This window comes from Delphinapterus leucas, chromosome 4 (genome assembly GCF_059928025.1).
Source record: "Delphinapterus leucas isolate spDelLeu-1000000601 "Yukka" chromosome 4, BTC_Dleu_Yukka2, whole genome shotgun sequence".
Taxonomy (NCBI): domain Eukaryota; kingdom Metazoa; phylum Chordata; class Mammalia; order Artiodactyla; family Monodontidae; genus Delphinapterus; species Delphinapterus leucas.
Genome location: NC_143132.1, coordinates 131,272,072 through 131,290,012, shown reverse-complemented (window position 1 = coordinate 131,290,012; position 17,941 = coordinate 131,272,072). Strand labels below are relative to the sequence as shown.

The 17,941-nt window shown below is 43.5% G+C and overlaps 1 protein-coding gene and 1 long non-coding RNA gene across 3 annotated transcripts in view; one reads left to right on the top strand and one right to left on the bottom strand.

Annotated features, from left to right (window-relative positions):
• Window positions 1-3,905, top strand: part of CLDN18 (claudin 18) — a 22,010-nt gene extending 18,105 nt beyond the window's left edge. For both annotated transcript variants that reach the window (XM_022582571.2, XM_022582570.3), the window contains exons 3-5: window positions 365-482; window positions 2,491-2,601; window positions 3,605-3,905. In XM_022582571.2, the coding sequence (XP_022438279.1) occupies window positions 365-482; window positions 2,491-2,601; window positions 3,605-3,776 (401 nt within the window). In that variant the 3' untranslated portion in view covers window positions 3,777-3,905. The remainder of the gene's footprint in view (window positions 1-364; window positions 483-2,490; window positions 2,602-3,604) is intronic.
• Window positions 1-17,941, bottom strand: part of LOC111179221 (uncharacterized) — a 26,447-nt gene extending 8,506 nt beyond the window's left edge. The window contains exons 1-3 of the long non-coding RNA XR_016393138.1: window positions 8,300-17,941; window positions 6,864-7,024; window positions 965-1,033 (exon numbers count right to left, since the gene is read on the bottom strand). This is a non-coding gene — a long non-coding RNA (uncharacterized LOC111179221). The remainder of the gene's footprint in view (window positions 1-964; window positions 1,034-6,863; window positions 7,025-8,299) is intronic.

Sequence of the window (17,941 nt, the reverse complement as noted above, 5' to 3'; positions counted from 1 at the left end):
TCAATCCCTAAAGGCATTATTTTGGTGAGACTTTAGAAAATGATTTTAAGGGAAAAGCCCTTGACATCATCAAAGGACCGGGCCCAAAATATTTGTACTACTGACCCCTGGTCCCACGATGGAAAATCTCTTTCTGCGCACATACAAATCCTTCCTCAACTGGAGAGATAAGAGAGTGTAGGCACCTAGCACAGGGTCTGACTCATAGTGGGAATTCAATAATCAATGCTTGGATTGACCATCCTGTTATAGGAACAGAATATTCTGCAGCCTGCTCCTCTAAACTCGTTTAAACATACATTGCCTCACAAACAATGTGATCCATTTAAAGCTGACTCTGGAGTTTTCTTGCTGTTGCCCACAGGTCTCTGTGCAATCGCTGGAGTGTCTGTATTTGCCAACATGCTGGTGACTAACTTCTGGATGTCCACAGCTAACATGTACACCAGCATGGGTGGGATGGTGCAGACCGTCCAGACCAGGTAACCCCCTAATCTAGTCTCAGTATTCCGTGGTGAACATTGTTGTAAAAATCCGATTAAACACGTATGCCTAATGTGACTGTCAGCACCTGAAATAGCAAAAATTTATCAGAGGCAACCATGCCATATCATAAATCAACAATGATCTGTAAATTCATAAGCTTCATTTCAGTGAAATATCCTTGGCGATATGACTTGAGGCTGATCTGACATTTGCATTGAAATACAGCGACAGATCACAGTATTTATCTACCACTCTTACACAGGCCCCATTGTGGTGGCAATGAAACAGGCACTGCTAACCCAAGCTTGTAAATGAGCATCACCCCCACGTCTCTAGTCCATGACGGGAACCCAGCTAGGGACAGGGCAAAGCTGGAATCGAAATGAGGGAGGTGCGGTACAGATGAGAAAAGTAATGTTTCTTCCTTGTACGGCTGCTCTTTCTCTCATTCATTCATTCATTCATTCTACAAACGTACCGAACATACAGGCACTCTTCTGACGTCTGGGGATAATGACAAGGTCCTCGTTCTCACGGAGGTCACGGTCTAGTGGAGGGAGATGAAACCTCACTGTAATTTGGTGTCGGAAGCAGAGTAGAACTTTTCAAAGATGGAAGAGCAATTCCAATACCTATATTCATTTAGCCACTTCAAAGGGATGTATTTCATAGCAAGAAGCAGCAGCAAATTCCTGAAGGAGAAAGATCTTGTTCTGGGAGAGCAATGTAAATATTATACCTAAGTGACCCATCATCTGTGGAGTGGATACACTTGGTATTTCTCTAGCAGCACCATCATGGGAGACAGATGAGCGTGAGCATGTGATAAATCCATTACTCTCTGGCTCCCTGGAGCTCCACTCGCCACCCATGTTCCTGCTTTATTTCAAGAATAGGAAAAAATGTGATCCCCATAAGCTGCCCTCATCCTCCTTTACCGTCCCCTCATGGTCTCTTGACTACAAGGGCAACTTAGAAGCAAGCTGGTCAACTCGTCCTGGTTTTCCTGGGATTTTCCCAGTTTTAGCACTGATAGTCCCAGATCCTGGGAAACTTCTCTGTCACAGGCATATCAGGATGGTTGGTCACCCTATTTTGAAGAGCTCGCCTTGGCCGCAGTATCTGGGTGCCTAGTGTCACTGCCCCTGCCCGAGGAGTCACCCACCCGCCTAGCACCCAGCGCTAATGCCCGCCATCACTCTCTTACACTGTCTCCTTAGAACATTCCCGTGTCCCTTGGGCAGGCAACTTCAGAGATTTTGTTCTCAGACAATCCTGTTTTGATGTAATTGAGTCCCATTGGAGGCAACCCTCTAAGGAGAAGGGCACCAGCCTTGGTGGACTGGAATTCAGTGTGGACTGGAACAGAAGCACCATGAGGGTGGGGTCTGTGTCCATTTTGTTCATCCCTTTGTCCCAGTGCCTGCCAGTGCCAGGCACATAGTAAGAGCTCAATAAATACTTGTTGAACAAATGAGTAAAGAAATGAATGAAAGAATGACTGGTCTCTTCACATTAGTTCTTTCTAAACTTAATGCTCCTACCGGCATGGACGGTTACCAGGGTTACTTGAGTTAGAGATTTATCCACAGTAAAAACCCAAGAGACCAAAATTCCTTCTGAAATAATAACTTGAGACTGATCCCCTAATCTCTCAAACTTCTCTTACCGAACCTTCAAGACACTTCCCTTTGCCAATAGGGAGGGAGGGGGATTTCCTGAGATGTTTCTCTGAAATTAGAAGTTTACAATTAATTCTATGCCTGAGTGATGCTAGGGGCCTAAGAATCCCACAGCTTTTTTGCTGAGTAGCTTCAGTCCCAATTCTATTCTCCAGGACACTTGATTCAGTTGACTGCAACCCAAAGGGCTGTGTTCAGGGGCGGGCTGGGATAGATGTAGAATCCAAAAGTGGGGACAGAGAGGATGGGCATGGCCAGGTTCACTGGGTAGAGCCCGGGGAGTTGAGTCAACCACATTCACAGCCACCATCTCCCCACCCAGGTACACCTTTGGTGCGGCTCTGTTTGTCGGCTGGGTCGCTGGAGGCCTCACGCTAATTGGGGGCGTGCTGATGTGCATCACGTGCCGGGGCCTGGCGCCCGAGGAAACCAAGTGAGTCTCCCCATCCCAATGCAATCAGATGTTTTATCCGAGTCCATTTTAACATATCATTTGCAGGCAGAATGATCAGTATAGGTACATGAAAGAACTCTACTGACAAGAGGATCATGAACCTTATCTTTTACGAGGAGACCTAAAGAACAGAACAGGCCTATTTCAGCCTGAGCAGATTTAGAAATGATGCTATTGAAGGAAAAACCCAGCCCTCTAGGTTCCCCCCCTTACTCCAGTATTCTGTAACTCAATGGTCCTCAGCTGGGAGCAATTTTACCCACCTCCCACCCCCACCCACCCCTGCCCTGGTCCCCAGGAGATATTGGGCAACATCTGAAGACTCTTGATTGTTACAGCTTTGGGGTGGAAGCATTGGGTGATACTGGAATCTGGTGGGTATAGGCCAGGGATGCTGCTAAGTATCGTACAAAGCACAGGACAGGCCCCTACAACAAAGAAGTGTCCGTTCCAAAATGTTAGTAGCACTGCCGGTGAGAATGCCTGTTGTACCTCTGTAACTGGGCCTGGGGTTGGAAGACCTGGATCCCAGTCAGGTTCTCCTGCTCACCAGCCCCGTGACCTCTAGCCAGTCATTTGCCCTCTCTGAGCCTCTGTTACCTCATCCACATACTAAGCAGATTAGGGGAGATGGGTTGCATGTAAATACCTCCCAGCTCACAAATTCTATGATTCTTTGGCATAACCATGTTCCCCTGGACATCATTTCTGGTTCAGCTTCATCTTAATTGATGAACAGAGGGAACTCACTAGTCACTAACCCCCCAGCTCTAATACAAAGCAAGAAATTCTGCTCTACCGCAGAGGCTGAAAAGCCAGTGTCCCAAAGCCCAGGGAAGCAACTGTCTCAGTTTGCCGAGGACTAAGGGTTTCCTGGGACACTGGACTTTCAGTGCTAAAAGTCAGACATCCTAGGGAAAATGAGTAGTTTGTCCTCCTACCAAATACATCTATGATCATAGAATGTTTCTTTTGCTTTCAGCTACAAAGCCGTCTCTTATCACGCCTCGGGCCACAATGTTGCCTACAGGCCTGGAGGCTTCAAAGCCAGCACTGTCTTTGAGTCCAACACCAAAAACAAGAAGATATACGATGGGGGTGCCCGCACAGAAGATGAGGGACAATCTCATCCTTCCAAGTACGACTACGTGTAGCCCTCCAAGACACCTCGGCAGGAGCAGAAGAAATCCCCCAACTAGAGCTCACCCAAAAACAAGGACATTTTACCTTGATTTCCCATTGCTTTTGACTCACAGTTGGAAGTTAGAAAGCCTTGGTTTCACCTGTGGTGAGGCCAGATGGTCTTGGACACTGGCCTCTGTCTCTAAATGTTCCATCACAAAACAGCTGAGTTAGCAGATGTGCATTAGAGGCTATAGCCCACATTTTCCAATCCTCTTATTTCTTTTTTTTTTAACATAACCTTTTTAATCTGATGATAGAATGTGGTTTGAATTCCTATCAATCACTTAGATAATTTAGGCAGACTATCCCTCCTCCTTCTAGCCAATGGCCCATTGATGATCTATTTCCCAACTCATCCCCCAGAACAATTCTGAAAGGAAAAGAAGAGTCAATCAAAAGATATCATTTTCTGCCATTTGGTTTTTGCCCCTTCCCCCCACCCCCGCCCTAACTTGGCTACTAATAACACTGACTGAAGGAAAGTTAGTAGGGAAAAACATTTATCGTATCTGCAGCTCATTATCTGAGTTTTCTTACACTATGATCTTGAACATTACTTGGACCAAAGTGATTTCAGTTTGAGGAAACCACCCTTCTCCACTTCTGCTAACATCTGCTAATTCTAGCTGGACTCCCCACTGCGGGTCCTCTTTCTGCCACAGGCCAGAAACTGTCCCTAGAGGAATGAGAAAAGAATTTTTTTCTTTTTTCTTTTTTTGGTAATCTAAATATATTTGGTATTCTAAATATACTTAGAATAAATAATGTATTAGTGAAATGATACACTGTCTCTGTGAATTAGCCTCACCCCTGCACATGAATAGAAGAAAATGAAAAAAATAATTGCTCTGATGTTGTATTGTACTTTGTAAAATCACATTTAAGTCCAAATTTCATGAAATGCTCACTGATCCTATTTCTTTCCCTTTGAGGTCTCCTGGGCTCTGATTATAGATGATAGAATCAGTGTAATCCATGTAAAAACCAAATAATGGAACACAGCAGGTCCTAGGAAGCGAGTTGAAACTGGTTCTTTTTTTAAAAAGTGATGAGCCTGAATGTAATATTTCCAAGTGACAGGTGTCCACACTTCCATGGCTGCAGGCCACTAAGAGTTGAGGGTAGCACTTACTTGGCACTGTGGTCAGCTTTGTGACCCTGAAAGCTGGTCCCTTCACTAAAGTCATCTTGAGTGGTTGGACCGTTGGATGTTCGAGAACTCTTTGCAGCCACACGCCTTCCCTGTGTTTGCATCACTACTGCCAAAAGCCTAACCTCCTTCTTCCAGGCCACCAGAATCCCATCCCAGCACGAGAGCCAGAATAGGCGCCCCCCAGGAAACTGAGGTAAGGCCAATCTCTCAAAACTACCTAGTCAGGGAACAGTGCTGGCACTGGGGGAATCTGACCATTGGGTTATTCTTTGGAGGAAAAAAGTCCTCAGGCCAATAGTGCATATGAAAGTGGCCTCCAAGGAGATGGGTGAATATTCATAGGGGTCTTCAGGCTGTAAAGACTACGTTGGGGGGGGGGGAGACCAGATCATGGCCCATTAAACAGAGAGGACTTGTGTTCACCAAGAATCCAAACAGTAAACCCAGAGACACTTCTCAATGAGACAGCAGTGGTTTTAGGCCAAACCACATAAGAGCGCTCATGAAAATCATTGTCTAAGATGGGGTAAAGGATGAACAGATAAAATCAGGATGGACCTGGAGATTATCATACTAAGTGAAATAAGTCAGAGAGAGAAAGACAAATATCATATGATATCGCTTATATGCAGAGTCTAAAAAAAATGATACAAATGAACTTATTTACAAAACAGAAACAGACTCACAGACAGAGAATGAACTTATGGTCACCAGTGGGGAAGAGTAAGAGGGAGGGACAGATTGGAAGTTTGGGATTGACATGCACACACTGCTATGTTTAAATTACATAACCCACAAGGACCTACTGTAAAAAAATAAAATTAAAATTAAAAAAAAGTCAGCAAGGGCATGCACACACACACACACAAAGTGGAGGTTGGGAGAGAGAAAGCTGAGCAATGTAGGACATGGACATTGTTCAGGGTTCTCAGGGTTTGAGTGGAAGGCCATGAACACAGTGAACTCTCCCCCGCACCACCACCAAGTCCCTAGTCAGGTCTGAGGCCCTGAGGTGTGGCTCAGCTGGGTTTTTAATTAGCACATTCTCTATCCAACACTTAATTGTTTGAAAGCCTCCATGTAGTTAGAGTGTGCTTTGTAAATTTTTTTTGTTGCTGCTCTGTCTTATTGTACATGCACTGAGTATTGACCTCCATGTTTTGTTACTTAAATATTAAAGATACTGTTTTCTCACATTCGAACAGCTTCTGCTCTTTTTTCCTTAGCTTCAGAATGTGGAGGTGGGAGTCTCAGCACCTCAAAGCCGAGTGCATCTCCCTGGGGTGTTTCTGTTTGCAGAACCTCTGTCTTCTCAGCAGCAGCCTGGCTGCCTGGAGGCCAGCCAGGTCTGATCCAGTCCAGTTAGCAGTTCCTGCAACTTGGGAAGCCTGAATAAAAAGGGATTCCCAGAGCTGCCGGGCATGCAGCATGGGATCCAAAAACCAAGTTTAGCCTGTCTGACCCTGAGTGTGCCAGCCTGAAGTGTCTAATGTCATTGGTAAGCCCATGAGCTAGTAAAACAAGAGAGTCAATGCCTGTCCCCTTAGTGACATCAAGGTCTGGCTTGACCAGCTCCATTAGCCATACTCACTGAGGCTGCATCAGGCTATGGAAACAGCATGCTCTATAGAAGCAGAACATCCCAATCTCAAATCCAGGCCGCACCATTTCCCAGCTGTGTTAGCTTGAACAAAACACTTAACCTTTCAGAATCTCAGTTTCCTTATCTACAGAATAGGCATAATAAGGCTAATGGAATAATGTGAGTAAAGGATCTATTTAAGTGAAAACATCTGACTTAAACAACTTTAAGACAACCAGGGCCTTGGCTTGTGTAGCTAGCATATGAGGACAGGATTGGTTTCAGGCACAGAAGGATCAAGGAATATGCTCAAGACCCTACCTTTTTCTGCTCACGTCTCAGTTCTGCTTTCCTCTCAGTCGGTGTGTTTCTCAGGCAGGTTGTTCCCACAGGCTAGCAGTGATGGCTGATCATATTTCCAGGCACAGGCCATCTTTCAGCTCGGGAAACTTGCCAAAAAGGAGGTATCTCTTTCCTGATATCTGTAGGAGAAAAAAATCCTGATAAAACTCATTGGACTATTTGAGTCATGAATCTATTCCTATCCAGGTATCCATCCATCATCTCTTCCTATAGCCAGAGCAATGGTATTTAGCTTGGCCAAGCCTGGGTCCCACAGTCAAAAGGTGGAGATGGGGACTTCCCTGGCGGTACAGTGGTAAAGAACCCGCCTTACAATGCAGGGGACGCGGGTTTGATCCCTGGTCAGGGAAGTAAGATCCCACATGCCGCGGGGCAACTAAGCCCACATGCCACAACTACTGAGCTTGCGCGCCTGGACGACAGCCCGCGTGCTGCAAACTACAGAGCCCACTTGCCCTGGAGCCTGCGGGCCACAACTAGAGAAGAGAAAATCCTGTGCCCACGTGCACCACAATGAAGAGTCCGCGTGCCACAACTAAGACCCGACGCAGCCAAAAATAAATTAAATAAATAAATAATAAATAAATCTTAAAAAAAAGAAGTGGAGATTTGTCATATACCACAAAGACTATATCCTAAGGACCCAGAGTCCTTAGCAATCAGGCACTCATTGCTTTGCCTTGATTTTATTTTTTTTTAACCTTAGTAGAAGGTTAAATCAGATTACACTGATTTCTAACCTTAGTAGAAAACTAAGGTTAAGGATATTTTGAAGACTGTGCGAAAACAGTATGTGCAAGTCATAATGTACAAGCTCAAAATATGACTCATCACTGTTATCCATAAAAATCCCTGGGGAATCCTGAGGAGTGGGCTAGTGTTTTGCTGTCATTCATGTTGAGGTCCAAAAGAAAGAGGGTTAAATCAATGTTTCCATGGGATGCCCAGTTCTTTTACCTTTTTTCTTGGGTAATATTCAGCCCCATCCTGCCACCACAGATATTATACAGGGTCAACCACTGCAATGACTACAATTTGCGCCAAAGTGCCTGGTATCTCAGAGTTGGAGCATTTCATTGGAGAGAGCACTGGACTTGGAATCCAGTCTCTGGGGAAACCTGAACTTCTGGTCCCAACTCCATGGCCAACCAGTTATGTGACCTTCAGGGATCAATCACAATGATTCACCAACATGTTTTCATTATTTTGTTTCCTTATCGAGTCCTTGGGATTATCAGTAAGCATTTAGTGCTTTACATACCTTATCTCTAATCCCCCAACAACCCTGATGTCTCCTCATCAACCTCCACCCTGTGACCAGTCTGAGTGGCCCAAAGCTCCCAGATACTTGTCAGGAACCACACACTAGCAAACATACACTCACTGATACTCACACAGACTCAGTCAGCTGTATCTCTGGGTCCTCAGCAGCACCCACAGTTTCTTTGATTTTTCAGTTCTCAGGCATTTGCATACACCTCAGAGCTGCTTTTGAACTATTCCATTCGTCCAGCTGAAGCCAGGCTGATTTATCATCCTTCCCAATCCACCCTGAGGAAGGAAGGGGATTATTTTCTTCAGAATAGCCCAAATTAATATGAAATGAGTAAAAGAGGAATTAGGAGTAGGGATAAACAGAGTTTCCTTTTGGTTTAGTATTTAGTGCAAGACACTATATCGTGGAGAAATAATGTCACTAAAGTTCTTCAAAAGTATTCAAATCCTATTCTGGAGCAAAATTATTTAATTTAGATACAGAAAAAAGGGTCTAACAGTGATGGTTTTCAGTATGCATAGCACCACAATACTCAGTACTAAAGGCAGCTACTACCTAATGATCAAATAAGATGAAAACCCTTAGCCACCCCTACTATAGGATTGCTAAAAGAAATCAGAGATTTCTTCCTTGGAGAACCTTCCAGGGAGAGTTGGGACCTGCCTGGAGATGAGGAACGTACAAGTCCCTTCTATAGAAAATATCACATTTTGTCTTATCTTTTAACTTAGATTTTGGGAGGAAATGTAAAGATAATGTAAAACCTAATATGAAAAAGCCTAAAAATATTTGTTATTTAATCCAGCAATTCTTTTTTTCACATCCTCTAAGGAAATAATCATAAATATTTATGCCCAAAGATATATATCAATTGTTTGGAATAGTGAAACTGCATCATCTTAAAATCCAGCTAGAGGAAGACTTACATAAATAATAGTTTATACATGTAAATTAATACACAGCCATTAAATTCTTAAGATTTTTTAAAATATTAATTCTTTTAAATAGTGCATTGAAAAATGCCCTGGAAAGAAATATATTCCAAAATATTTTAAAGTGGTTGTTTTTATAGTGATATAATGATTCTTTTTCTTTATTTGTACTTCTCAGTACTTTCCAAATTTTCTTCAATGAGAATATCTTCATTTCCTATCCAGAGGAAAAACACAAACCTAAGAACTTATGAAGGATCAAAAACTTGAAAATAACATCCAGAAATGGCACAGTATGAATGTACTTAACTATACACTTAAAAATAGTTAATATGATAAATTTTATGTTATGTGGTTTTTTTTACCACAATTTAGAAATAATAACATCCAAGCAGGAAGTCCACAAGGGCAGGTGCAGCCTGTTACCTGGAGACCAGACCATCTCAGACAGCTTGGAGGGAGGAAGCTGATAAGTCCTGGCTGAATAGAGCCCTCTGTTTATTCTGAACCAATAAAATAAAATGCTTATGAGCCCAGAAACTGGACCTCTACTGAGTTGTTTTAGTTTTTCCCCTTTGGAGACACTTTGGCATTCATTTCTCCATTTCATCACCTCTACTCAAACTTGAAAATGGGAGACAGAGGCCTACACCCCGATAGTGGGCAAGGACCAGAAAAGAGTCAGGGGGAGCTAGAACAAGTGTTGGAGTCCATACGCAGGTTTAACCTCTTACTTTCTCCCCAAGGCCACACGTTTCCACCCCATTTGCCTCCCTGGTTCCCAACGCCTTTTTCTGGACAAAAGGGCCAACTCAAAAGAGCGAGGACAAGCTTGCTGCGGGGCAGGTGATCTAATGTTGGCAGGTGGCCTGGACCTTCACTCTCCTGTGTAGGGAAGTATCCAGAGCAGACCGTCAGTTCCCAAGCCTTCAATACCTGAAACACATCAGACCTGCATCTGGGAAAGAAGGGGCTTGGTAAAAGCCATATGTCTTGTATCTAAAGAGAAGACTTTAGGGGCCTCAATGACTTTCTCAGGGTTTCTAAAATATAATCTGAATCTCAGTTGGTGTGTTACCCTTAGACTCCACTCAGAGATGTTAGGCAAAATTTAGTAGCCTTTTTTTAATTGGGAAAGTAACGTTTTAGAAACCCAGGTTTACATAAAAGTGAAGAAAACGAACTAAACTCCCCTTTCCTGAACAGACATTCGATATTAAGAGAAAAGCATTGATGGCAGAACTGAATGATGATGAACGATCTCTTCGAGCCTTAAAAAATATATAGAAAATTACTAATATTAATAGTACTATCAGTATCATCTACTGAGATCTAGTAGATCTCCGACATAGCTTCAGGCCCTTTTTCTACACTAGCTCCAATCCTCAAAATAACTCAGGAGACAAGTATTATTATCCTCATTTCACATATGAAGACACCAAGGCTCAGAGAGGTTAAGGGTCTTGCCTAAGTAAGGTGATCAACTGTCCTGGTTTGTGATAAACTGTCCTGAGTTTAGCACTGAAAGTCTTGTCTTCCAGGAAACCCCTCAGTCCTCAGCAAATTAGGACATCTGGTCACCCTATGCCAAAGCTACATAGCTAATAGGAAAGCATGGACTCCAACCAAGGTTTGTCTGCCTCCACACCTCACTCTCTTTCCACTATGCCAGAGTGAATCCCACTAAGGCAAAATACATACATAAATACAGACAAAGGAGGGAAGGAAGGAAGGAAGGGAGAGAGGGAGGGAGGGAGGAATAAGTCTACTTTAAAGGAAAAAGTAATTGCCTATGAAACCAAGAAGCATAATACTTAAAACAACATACTGTAAATTTCAATCTTTAATTCTCTGATTTTAAACAAAATGTCAAAAAAGAGCAAATCTGGTCTTCCCTGGTGGTGCAGTGGTTGAGAGTCCGCCTGCCAATGCAGGGGACACGGGTTTGTGCCCCGGTTCGGGAGGATCCAACATGCCACGGAGCAGCTGGGCCCGTGAGCCATGGCCGCTGAGCCTGCGCGTCCGGAGCCTGTGCTACGCAATGGGAGAGGCCACAACAGTGAGAGGGAGGTGAGGGAGGTGAGGTGATGGAGGTGAGGTGAGGAGAGGGAGGTGAGGTGAGGGAGGTGAGGGAGGTGAGGGAGATGAGGTGAGGGAGGTAAGGTGAGTTTAGGGAGGTGAGGAGAGGTGTGGGAGGTGACGGAGGAGAGGTGAGGGAGGTGAGATGATGTGAGGGAGGTGAGATGATGTGAGGGAGGTGAGATGATGTGAGGGAGGTGAGGTGAGTTGAGGGAGGTGAGGAAGGTGAGGTGAGGGTGGTGAGGTGATGGAGGTGAGGGAGGTGAGGGATGTGAGGTGATGTGCGAGAGGTGAGGTGAGGGAAGTGAGGGCGGTGAGGTGAGGGAGGTGAGGTGACTGAGGCGTACCGCCAAAAGAAAAAAAAAAAGAGCAAATCTATTGTAAATGGTGGACAGAAGATGGTGGGGATGGAGGAGGACATTAGGCTAGCTCTTCCCTCTGAGCTGATACATTCAGCCTCTGCAAAATTCTCAGTGTGCTGTGTGACATGGGCGCATGTTTAAGGCTGAGGAGACCTGTGGTGTGATGCCAGAGGGTCAGGGAAGGCCCAGAGCCCCCAAAGGGCATTCTCTGCAGGTGAAATCCCTGATCCCTCCAGTGGTGACAGCCAAAAACCACCCAAAGGTCACTGAGATTGGGTTTGGGTTGAGGCACATTTCATCTCAGCACTAATCTTATGTTAGAGCTCCCCAACACTCTGGGTTCTGAGTCAATTTCCATCAATCGAGAGTTTTTTCATTCCTTTCTTGTCTGAAGTGGAGCTGGATGTGACCTGCTCATTCTAGTCTCAGGTTTGTGACCAGTCCAGGCTTTTCCTGTTATCAAAGCTGCCACCCTTAGCCCTCGTTGACAATAAAAACCTTATTTATTTTGTTCAACAATCCAACTTGAATTTCCCTAAAGAATTTTTTGAAGGGTAAAATATCAAACATATTAATCATGTAGGACTTTGCCGCCCATACTTATTGCCCAAAGGAGGACAGTTGCCATGGCAATGGCTCTGGTAAGGAGGATGGAGTCTGGCTGAAGGGTGAATAAAATACCATAATAGGGCATAGGCCACCCAGCTAGCCCCCCCTTATGATACTGGGAGTGTTTGCCCAAGTCTTAGGAGTTAAGTCATAATTAAGAGAGAATGAGAGAAAGAAAAATGTCCAACAAGCGTTTTGAGGGATGGAGGTGGGGCATCAGAATGGGTGGGTGTATGTGACTGTGTTTTCTCCTGAGGGCTGGAAAACCCTCCCACCACTAGCCCTTGTGCAGACAGATCAGCCCTATCCATCTGCAAAGGGGCACAGCCAAAGGGGCAGAGAGAAGCCAGGGAAGGGTTCACTGGAGAGCTGGCATTGGAATGACCCTCCTGGCCTCTCTGGCAACATACTCCAAGTCACTACCGGATTCATTCTCTGTGACCCAGTGGTCCCTTCCTGGGAATCTGCCCAAAGGAAATCATCCTGACTCCAAAAAAAGCTTGTTCTGTGGCTAAGGGAACCATCAGCTGAAGGTATTTCGTAGTACTTTTGATAGTATTATCACACCAGATATATGTCTTTCCATGTGCAAGAAATACTAGTGAAATTGGTGGGAGAAAGCTGAACAAAAATAAAATTTTACCTTCTAAAAAAAGCAAAATTCAGCCCCTATGGAGAGAATAAGTTCTCCACTTGCAGAATTTGTAACATTTCTGTGCACCAACCCACATTCTCATTACTGCCAGGGCTGTGCCTATCAAAAGAATATCTGTGCAATGTGAGGAAAAAGGGTTTGTTACCAAAACCCACCAGCAAACATCTGTCTAGATGTATTGATGCAGTTGCTGGCTTTCAGTATGATTTTACTTTCTTCTTGGACTTTTCAAGGCATAACATAGATGTTCAAGTTACAAAATAACATGTTTTAAGGCAAATAAGTAAGTTTAAAGCAGGGGAGTTGATAGGTATTCATTCTTCCGCCCTTAAGAAGTTCTGAATAGCAACAATGTAACTAGCCTTCTGCCTTAAATTGTTATTTTCCTTACAACCATTTTACTGAACTTGAATAAGTGGCAGATTTAATGGAAAAAATTTCCTGCTTTATTTGCACTTTTTATTTAACATTATTCATATGATTCTTATTATCCTCTCCCTCTATTATATTTACAGATATGGCAGATGTGAGCAGGAGACTATTAATATTTTGCTCTGAACTTGGCATCCAGACTTAAAATTCTCCCCTCATTCCCTTGTTGGTTGCACAGTTCTTCAAATCAACAGTTGCTAAATTAATTGCAATTTCACAGGGTGTTTAAATATTTGAGACCATTGTGGCTGAATGGTTGCTTGGTAATCAGCCCAAGACCCAAATCAAACACACGTTGTGTTTATGATTTTTTAATTTGCTCTTGAAGCCAAAATGTCAATACCTTCCTTTCTTTTCAATTTTTTTAATTGAAGTATAGTTGATTTACAATGCCGAGCCAATGTCTGCTGTACAGCAAAGTGACTCAGTTATACATACATACATGTTCTTTTTTATATTCTTTTCCATTATGGTTTATCACAGGTTATTGAATATAGTTCCCTGTGCTATACATTAGGATCTTATTGTTTATCCATTCTAAATGTAATAGTTTGCATCTACCAACCCCAAACTCCCAGTCCCTCCTTCTCCCTCCCCTATCCTGCTAGGCAACCACAAGTCTGTTCTCTATGTCTATGAGTCTGCTTCTGTTTTGCAGATAGGTGCATTTGTGCCTTATTTTAGTTTCCACATATAAGTGATATCATATGATATTTGTCTCTCTCTGACTTACTTCACTTAGTATGATAATCTCCAACATGTGGCATCCATGTTGCTGAAAATGGCTTTATTTTGTTCTTTTTTATGACTGAGTAGTATTCCATTGTATACATGTACCACATCTTTATCCATTCATCTGTAGATGGACATTTAGGTTGTTTCCATGTTTTGGCTATTGTGAACAGTGCTGCTGTCAACATAGGGGTGCATGTATCTTTCTGGTTTTCTGTTTTGTTTTGTTTTGTTTTGTTTAACATCTTTATTGGAGTATAATTGCTTTACAGTGGTGTGCTAGTTTCTGCTGTATAACAAAGTGAATCAGCTATACATAAACATATATCCCCATACCTCCTCCCTCTTGCGTCTCCCTCCCACCCTCCCTATCCCACCCCTCTAGGTGGACTCAAAGCACCGAGCTGATCTCCCTATGCTATGTGGCTGCTTCCCACTAGCTATCTATTTTACATTTGGTAATGTATGTATGTCCATGCCACTGTCTCACTTCGTCCCAGCTTACCCTTCCCCCTCCTTTCATATGAGATCAAGAACACAAGAAACACCCCACACAGGTCCAAATGAATACACTGGACTTCAGAAGAACATTACACACATTACCTTGAATTCAAACTGTCATGAAAACCAGGAGAGCAGTGTTCATCCATGAGGATGTATAATGTAAATGAATCACCACTCTTTGGGAAAGTTCTTTGAAGTAGAAACCAAACTTCTTTTTCTTTATCTCCTCCCGTCTCCCACCAAAATAGATGATAGATGATTGATAGATAGATAGATAGGAACAAAGCAGGGGGGAAGACTTTGGGCACAAAGAAGTTCAGTGCAGCATTGTTTTTAATTCTGTAAAATTGGAAAAGGGAAAACAAAACCCTTAATCTTAACAGCAAGGAAAAAGTTAAGCTATGATGCAGCACAGTGAAATATAATGCAGACAATAAAATGATGTTTAAGAAATCATCATAACATATGGAGAAATTCTCATCCTTTCATGTTATAAGAAAAGGTAAAATTCATCATTGTAAATGCAATATAATTTAATCATAGGGAAAACATGTAAGAATCTGGAAGGAAATGCATCAAACTATTGACAGTTCTTGTCTTGAAGTTCTGAGACCAGGGTAAGTATATTTTCTTCTATTCCATTTTTTCCAAGTTTTCTATAACAGGCATGTAATTTTTATGTTTGCAATAACAATCAACTCTTTAAAAAACCCAATACCTATCTCTGACCTCATAGCTATTCCCAACCCACATTGCTCTTGTCTACTTCTACTACAGAGGCTGAAAAAGGTGAAGTAGTCACTTTTCCAGCCACCTCTGTCCTAGCAGAAGACACCTGACACAATTCTAGCCAATAAGATGTGAGTGGCAGTCTGAGCCCTGCCTTTCCCCCTTCCTCCTCCTTCTTGTCTAGAATGTAGTGACTGAGGCTGCATCAAGCATCTGGGAACCAAGCTGGATAGGCCAAGAGACTCACAGATAATGCTGGCTGTAACACTGTCCGGTACTGAACCAATGCCAGCAGCTAAGAGCTGTTAAAAACATGATGCAAAGTGTTGGAGAAAGCTCTGCAGCAGCAAGGCCAGGAGGGGAGGTTCTCACCCATTAGATTCATGGGGTGAGATTTTGTAAATACTGACGCCTGGGTCCTGACCCTGGAAATTCTGATTTACTTGGTCTGGGCTGTGCTCTGGACAACATGATTTTTTTAAAATTCCCCAGGTCATTCAGCCAGAGTTGAGAACAAAGTTCTGGAGGCATATAGAAGATGAGGTCTGAGACAACATCCCACTACCCAATGGTTCAGACTTCTCATTATGTGAAACCAATAAACCTCACTGTCACTGGATTTTCTGTTACTAGAAGTTGGATGTATTCCGAACTGATGCAATGGTACTGCTTCTTAAGGCTGGCCCAAATGTGTGAAAACATGAGCAAAAAAAATAAAATAAAATTTCATAGCACATAGTAGTCACATAGATATTTCTCCTTCTCAGTGTGGACTTTTCCCCCTTTGAAATCACACCCAGGTAAAGACAGATTTATGAAGTATGTAAAAGTACAGTTTCATTGCCAAGAGGGAGCCCCCAAACTTACCATTTCATGCCCTCTCATTCCTTCTATGCCTCCATTGGTATTGCCCCCTTTGTGGCAGAGACCAGGAACTACGGCAAAAATCCCACATCACATCCTGGCCAGGCTCTCTCCCCTTGATGTTAGCACCTGGCTATACGTCTGAACTGTAATACCTTAATCCTCAAAGTATGGTCCATGGACCATAAGTTTTGGTATTGTAACTGAGCAGGACCCTGTAAGACCTTCCCAGGAAAGACCCCTCCCCCATATCCTTTAGCTTTAGCTCTTCTCTGAAGTACCTAGATAGTAGTATCTGAAGCACATTTCCTGAGTTGTTTTACAGATGCTAAAATCACCACCAAACGGAAAAAGTTAACTACTTGATGACCATGAGCACATAGCCCCCCTGACCTACTGGTACCCAAGGATTGAGAATGTTAACTGCTGTGACACTGCGCTGTTACCTCACCATCAATCACTCAATCAGAATTGTGCACAAACTGATCACATACCCTGGGACTCCGCTCCCTCACCTGGCCTTTTAAAATGCTTTGCTGAACCCATCAGGGAGTTCAGGTGATTTGAGCACTAGCTGCCCTGGACTCCTTGCTTGGCGCCCTGCAATAAACACTGCACTTTCCTTCACCACAAGCTGGAGTCAGGACACTGACTTTACTGAGCATGGGCAAGCAGACCCAAGTTTGGTTCCATAACAGTATTACCTGGGAGCTTGTTAGAAATGCAGACTCTTGATGCCCAGACCTATTGAATCAGAATCTGCATTTTAATAAGATCCTCAGGTGATTCTTATGCTTGTTAAAATTTGAGAAACCCTGCTGTAAGAAAGCCCTAGAATTAATTATGTTTAAAGTAATGGTTCTCTCTCTAATACACTCTCCTTTTGGTTCTTCTTTTGCTGTTAAAAAGAAATGGGGAAGGGGAAGGAAGAAAGGACAAGAGAAAGGTAAAGCTGTCACTGAGGCTGCTGTGAAAAAAAATGAGTAGGACATGCTTGCCTATGTCACCAGTGGGCTCCCCCTCTTTCCCCTCCCCAGGCTAAGGGCAGGAACTTGAGCCCCCTCACCCTCAGCCCTCTCCCCACTAGTGTCCATCCCAGGTGAATACTCCACCTACCCACCAGAGGGAATGGGAAAGGAGCATATTAAATTCCTTCTTTTAACCTTTTTTGCTGCAGCAAGTGTGCCAATCCCACAGCAAGTCCTTTAGGGATGTAAAATTCCAGACAATTTTGAAAGGAAAAAATCACCACTTTTTGTGTGTATATAGAAGAAAATAGGACCCTAGGGGAAATGAAGGGATGGGAGAGAGCAGGAGAAGTGGAGCTGAGTGGAGCCTATATATCCATTGAGGAATTCTCACACAACAGAACATCTACCACAAGGGAGATCTGTTTGCAGGAGGATCTGGGAGAAAGATTGTAGATGTCTATGAGACTGACACTTAGATCCTGGCACACAACGTTAAGGCTTTAGCAACAAGAGAGGACAAAGTCTGTCTCCAAAGTTATAAAGGGAGGGGTTATACATGGAGAGAAGAAAGTCACTCTGAGGCAGGAGAGAGGCAAGGTGTCCCGATGTGGTCCTGGAACAGTGGTTCAGCATATCTGGTATAGAATGTTTTTAAGTCAGACACAGGTTGGCATTGCTCACCAGCCACTAGGAGCTTATGCCAAGTTTGGGGCAGAGGAGGCTAGACCTGGGTAGGTGAAGTTCCACTTGGATGAGAGCCTCCCCCCAGCTCAGACAGAGGTAGCTAAGCAAACTGATGCTTGTGTCAGCTGGAGTTATAACCCTTGCCTCTCAGTCAATGAGGCAAGCTGAGCTGACACAGGAAGCTCACCCCCACACCCAGTTCAAACA